General features: G+C 51.4%; 1 protein-coding gene across 1 annotated transcript in view; it reads right to left on the bottom strand.

The window, feature by feature from the left end:
* Positions 1-333: 333 nt before the first annotated feature.
* TMEM116 (transmembrane protein 116) overlaps positions 334-6,000 on the bottom strand; it is a 33,441-nt gene continuing 27,774 nt past the window's right edge. Inside the window, exons 9-11 of the mRNA XM_084820181.1 lie at positions 4,007-4,151; positions 2,835-2,908; positions 334-1,251 (exon numbers count right to left, since the gene is read on the bottom strand). Coding sequence (XP_084676307.1) covers positions 1,048-1,251; positions 2,835-2,908; positions 4,007-4,151 — 423 coding nt within the window. The 3' untranslated portion in view covers positions 334-1,047. The remainder of the gene's footprint in view (positions 1,252-2,834; positions 2,909-4,006; positions 4,152-6,000) is intronic.

Here is a 6,000-nt window from a genome sequence, read left to right as displayed (position 1 = left end):
TCCCCAAAATCAGCTTGTGCATTTGAACCGCTAAACCTCAGCAAATATGCCATTGTGGCATAATCCATTATTCAACAGTGTCTGAGTGTGGATCTCTTTGGGTGGGCATCGCCTTCTTAGCCATCTATTTGCCAACATCTAAAGGTTCCTATAAGAGGGCATGTGGGTCCAGTTGGAACGTGTGCGGGTTCGTATGCAGGTCTAACAAGAACACATCCCGTAACAAGCCCTGACCCCTGGCCCTGCATCCAAGCGGTGGGTGCCTGGATGTTTGCCCGCTCCCTTGGCATTACTGTCAAAGAAGCTGAAGGCCGCACTTCTGCTTTTTGTTTTACTGTCTAATGGGAAACAACAAAGGTCGTCAGCCAGCACTGAGGTAGGAGGGTCATCCCAGCGCCAGCTTTAGCACACTGGAGGAGTCCCACGTGGTCTCAGCAATGCTGTGTCTGATGGCTCACAGTTCCCGGAAACGGTCGCCACGCAGAGAACATTATGGAATTAAAAGAGGGTTTCCCCCGCTTCCTGCATTTTTAAAACTGAATAAATAATGAAAGCCCTGGACACTGGTGGCTCCGATGTCAGTGCGGCCATGAATCCGCTCCAGGTTTCAGTCAGAACCAGTCAGCACCCTAAAGGAGCTGTCCAAGGTGTGTAGCACCCCAAGCAGATTCACTAACCCACTGACATTGGAGCCACCAGCCTCCACTGAATGAATGTCAGTTAAGCACAGACACAGAGGAAGTTCGTCTTCATCATGCTCCAGTTGCAAGGCTTCAGTTTTCTTGTCTGGCCAATTGGGGGGGGGGCAGTTGTCCCCCATCCCCTTTGGGCATCTGCCAATGGCCCACGTTGACTGCCACGTGTCCAGATGGTGCCACTCACGCCTACACCTGAACGGGATCAAATGGGCCCTTCATAGAATTCTTGAGTGGGTAGGGGCCCGAGAGCTCATTTAGTCCAGCCCCTCTGCTCAGTGCCGGGCCATGCCCGGCGTAGCCCCTTGCATGAGTCTAAGTGGCCTGCTTGGGCCTCCAAACATTCCCTTGCTCATAACACCGGGGAGGTGGCAGTAGGGGCCCCTGCCTGGGCGCCGGCAGGGAGCGTGCTGGCATAGAATCGCTTCTGGGAGCGCAGGAGCGGTGTCTGTGTGTCGACGTCCCGGCAGGCCTTGCGTTTCATGCAGCGGAACACGTGCTGGGTCCAGCCGTAAACGGCACAGTTCAGGAAACCTTGGGATGACGCCGTCAGGGCCTAGCAGAAGAGGAAAATCACCCTGGGTCAGGAGGCGAGAGCTAGGCGGTGGCCTAAGACGGCCAGACTGGAGGGGGTGCATGCCACCAGGTCAGCAGCATAGGTGTGGTGTGGTGGTGAGAGTGCTGGACTGGGGTTCTGGAGGCATGGGTTCAAGTCCCTGCTTGGCCATGAAGCTCGCTGGGGGACTCTGGGCTGGTCACCAACTCCCAGCCTAACCTACCTTGCAGGGGTGTTGACAGGGTAAAAATGGAGAGGAGGAGGAGGAGGGCCATGTAAGCCGCTCTGGGTTCCTTGCAAGAGGGGAAAAGGTGGGATATAAATGTAGCAATTAATAAACAAAGGAAGAAACAAACCAGTGTTGGGCAGTGTGTGCTGTGTACTAGAGAATGATGCATTGATGTAACAAGGCAGAAAATGTGGCATCTTTCAAACTGCTCCTGAACACACACTTGCTTATCCAGGCTTTCCTTGGCCTGTAATTAACTTAATTAAATTAATCATGCTGCTCGATCTTATTGCTCCCTTTATTGGTTTTATTGTAACTGGAATTGTTTGTAATGTTATATTGTATTTTAAATGTGATTTTAGTATTTATATGTGAACCACTTAGGGATTTTATTCTATTTAGCTCTCTATAAGTATCATATAAATAAGACTGAAGCCCTGACCCATGCCTGAGCAAGGATAAGAGAGGTACTAAAATGAATGCTGCAGAAAGGCTGTTGGAATGTATTGGCTGTCTCCAAATGGCCATGGGGACACACTGAGAGCATCTCTACACCAACCTGAAATCCTGCATTTAAAACAGGGCTTTCTGCTTCCATTTAAATGCAGGATCACGACGAACTCCCTTTACGCGCGCTTCCTTCCCCCTGTTTTCTCTCCTCCTTTCCCCCCTTATCTGAGTCTTCCATATGTTTCATTAGACAGCCGCTAGATGGCGCTGTGGTGTAGCTCCTCTTATTGTGAGTTTTCCTCTTTCCACGGAGGGAACTCAAGCGGAGCTCAAGCGCTGTAATTTGATAGCTCATTATCTCTGATCTTTTTGAAAATGGAATAGAAGGCCATTTAGTGCAGGAGACACCCTGGAGGTTGACAACGTCATCTAAAGGACCCACAAACTTCCCTGGGTAACCAATCTCAGTAGCAGGGTAAAAGCTCCATGTGAAGAAGCCCTGACTTACCAAACAGCCATTGAAGGGTTTTGGGGGGGAGGGTGTGTGTGCAAAGTTGTTTGTGTTTTGTCTGCTACTTGGGGGCAGTGTAGTTATTAGATTTCTCTCCTGCCCTTCCTCCAAAGCTCCTGGCGCAGCGTCCACCTTCCTGCCTCCCGATTATATCCTCATAACAACCCTGTGAGGTAGGTTAGGCTGAGAGCGAGTGGCCAAAGGTCACCTAGCTAGAGTTGTGGCTGAGTGGGGAGTCGTTTGGGGTTATGTCCACGACACCAACACCCTGGCCCAATCCTGATCAAAAACCTAAGATCGCCCCAAAGCTCAAATGCATGGAACAAGCAGAGATCTCTAGTCTCGGGGGGTGGGGTGGTGTCAGCATGCCAAGGGGGGTGCGGAGATGCTTACCTCTAAAACATAAAGTGCCATGTAACTTGTAGTGTTTTCCAAATGCGTCAGCTTGACTATTCCAAGGATAAAGGCTGTGAAAAAAAGAGCGGATGTCACATTCCTTCGTCCTCCCCCTTCGCAATCAACACACTCCAGGAAACAAGGCTTCAACCTAACTCTACTTTATTAGTTAAGGACTTGCTTCTTTACAAATGAAGATTCTAGGAGACTCTCAGACTGCACAGAACCAGCTAATCCACACAGCTACGATTGTCAATAGAGGAGACAACATGGAAGTTAGAGAAGTTGCCAGCAGTCTGGGCATGAATTTCATGGCCAGACTTGCTTCGCAGGGATGCCCCTCCCTTAGGGTGGCGCCCTCCTACGTTGGCTTCTACCAGTGGCCAACCTGGCAGAGCATCTGAGCTCTGCCCCTAACCTTTCCCGCTTCGCTCTGCGACAGATGCTAGCATCTCTCAAGTCATGCTCCTTTTCCTCCTCCTCCGAAACTTGAGTTCTCGTGGGGCAGGAGTGGGGGAGCCGTTCAGACTGGGCCATCGGTGCGTCAGGGTCTTGGGAAGACAGTCTCGCTGTACCTGGGCTCGCCTGGGAGGGGGCCTCCCTCTGCTCTGGCTGTTCCTGTTCTGATTCCAAATCTGAGCTGCCAGACATCTCCACATGCTCAGATTCATTCCTGACAGTGGAGGAGATGGGCAACCAAATGAAACAATAAAATGTTATTCTAGCCCAGCGGTGCAGACCCTTTTTCATCCGGAGGGTTGCATTCCATTTCAGAGGTGCCGTCGGGGGCCGTTTTCCAGTGGTGGGAGTGGCTGAAGGCAAAAGGGGCAGAGCCAGTCTACCCACATATTGTAGCTTACAGTTCTTCCTGCCAGTCATTAAACCCCAGGGGAGGCATTTTAACCTTTCAGAATGGGGGGAAAATGCACCAAACCCAGGAAGCCACAAAATGAACAGTGGTCGGGGAAAGTTGGTGGGGCCTGGGAAAGGAGGAGTGGCCAGTTCTGGAGGGCCAGAATAGGATTTGGCCCCTGAGTCTGAGGTTCCGCACCCTTGCTATACACTCTTACCTGGTAGTAAGTCCCATTGAATTCAGTGGGGCTTACTCCAGAGTAGACACATACAGGATCGCACTATCAAGAGCAGCCCCATTCCCTGGTTTCCCATACCTGGGCCCCAGCAGCAGAAAAACACCACGGGGTACAGAATCACTCCTCGTTCGACCATCTTAATCATTGCCCACTGCTGATCGCCCACGTAGCCGGTCGAGTTCACAAACCTCTTGTACAAGGGTCTGGCGCGGATAAGTAAGGCCTACAGAATTGAAGGGTTGAGGGGGAAAAACTCAGCAACACAAAAACCAGCTGTCAAAAACTTTATTATTCGGGCTGTAGTGGCGTCAGGCCAGGAAGGGTTGTACCGTGCCCATCGCTTTCTCTCTCCCTCTCTCCCTAACTTACATCACAGGGGTGCTGTGAGGGTCAAAAAGGATTACACACACACACACACACACACACCCTGTACATTGCCCTGATCTTCTTGGAGGAAGGAGGTGTTGTTAGTCAACTGAACATGGAGTCTTTTCTGACACCAAAGTCTGCTGCATCTTTGTCACTTAAGGTTAACTTTTGCATAGCTCAAGATCAACCCTGGGGCACCATTTCAGATTTCGATAGCTGGTCTCGGAGGAAAACAGATATGGGCTGCAACAGTGAGGTAGGTAACGGGATGGGGGGCTGGAAATGAACATCAAAGTTCAAAGGCTCACCCTTGAATGAGCTCCAGATTTCCTTGACCGTGAGCAAAGAATTCACTAGGTTTACTTTTTTGTATGTTATAAACAGCTGTCCCTAACCTGGTGCCCTCCAGAGGTTTGGGGCTACAACTCTGGTCAGCCCCAGCCAACATGGCCAATGGTCAAGGATGATAGGAGATGTAGTCCTTCTGCACATTCCACCACCAAGAGAGGGTGGGTTGGTGGGCACATGAGGCAGGGACTTCTCTGTGGCAGCACCCCACTGGTGGAAGTCTTTCAGAGGAAGCAAGGCCAGCATTCCTTTATTCAGTTTTAGGCAGGCTGTTAAAATGTTTTTGTTTTATTCTGAATTCTGAACAACGTTCGCCCAGTCTCAAATCTGCCATTTTGGGGCAAGGCGATTGAGCGGGTGGTGGCGATGCAGTTGAGGGCACACTTGGAAGAAGCCGATTATCTAGATCCATTTCAGTCGGGCTTCAGGCCTGGGCATGGGACAGAAACGGCCTTGGTCGCCTTGGTGGATGATATGAGGAGGGCTCTGGATAGGGGCGAATGCTCCTTCCTTGTTCTCCTCGGCCTCTCAGTGGCTTTTGATACCATTGACCACAGTATCCTCCTGGACTGTCTGGAGGGGTTGGGCATTGGAGACACTGTATTGCGGTGATGCCGGTCCTTCCTCTCCGGCAGGTACCAGAGGGTAGCGCTGGGAGAGGAGGTGTCGGACCCCTGGCTGCTCACTTGTGGGGTGCCACAGGGTTTCAGCCTCTCCCCGATGCTATTTAACATCTATGTGAAGCTGCTGGGGGCTATCATCAGGAGGTTTGGGGTGCGGTGTCATCAGTATGTGGATGACACGCAGCGCTACCTCTCGTTCAAATCTTCACCAAGGTTGGCCGTAGAATCCCTGTCCAAATGTCTGGAGACGGTGAGTGGCTGGATGGGGAGGAATAAGCTGAAGCTGAACCCTGACAAGACCGAGGTACTTTTGGTGGGAGACAAGAGGAGGCTGGGGGATGTTGACCTGGTGTTGAATGGGGTACGGCTACCCTTGAAAGACCAGGTCCGCAGCTTGGGGGTCATCTTAGACTCCCAGCTGTCCATGGAGGCTCAGGTGTCAATTCCATCTGATACGGCAGCTGCTCCCCTACCTTCCCAACCATCTGCTCCCATTGGTAGTACATGCCCTGGTCTCCTCTCGTTTAGACTACTGTAATGCGCTCTACGTGGGGTTACCCTTGAAGACAGTTCGGAAGCTGCAGCTGGTACAGAACACGGCGGCTTGCCTGATTACAGGCAGCCGCCGGTGAGATCACATCACTCCAGTGCTGAAGGAGTTGCACTGGTTACCAGTCATTTTCCAGTCCAAATTCAAGGTGTTGGTTTTGACCTTTAAAACCCTATGCGGTT

The sequence above is a fragment of the Heloderma suspectum genome, chromosome 13, assembly GCF_057233095.1.
Source record: "Heloderma suspectum isolate Gila_16-S chromosome 13, 16-S_ref, whole genome shotgun sequence".
NCBI lineage: Eukaryota > Metazoa > Chordata > Lepidosauria > Squamata > Helodermatidae > Heloderma > Heloderma suspectum.
This window is presented reverse-complemented; position numbering and strand designations above follow the sequence as displayed.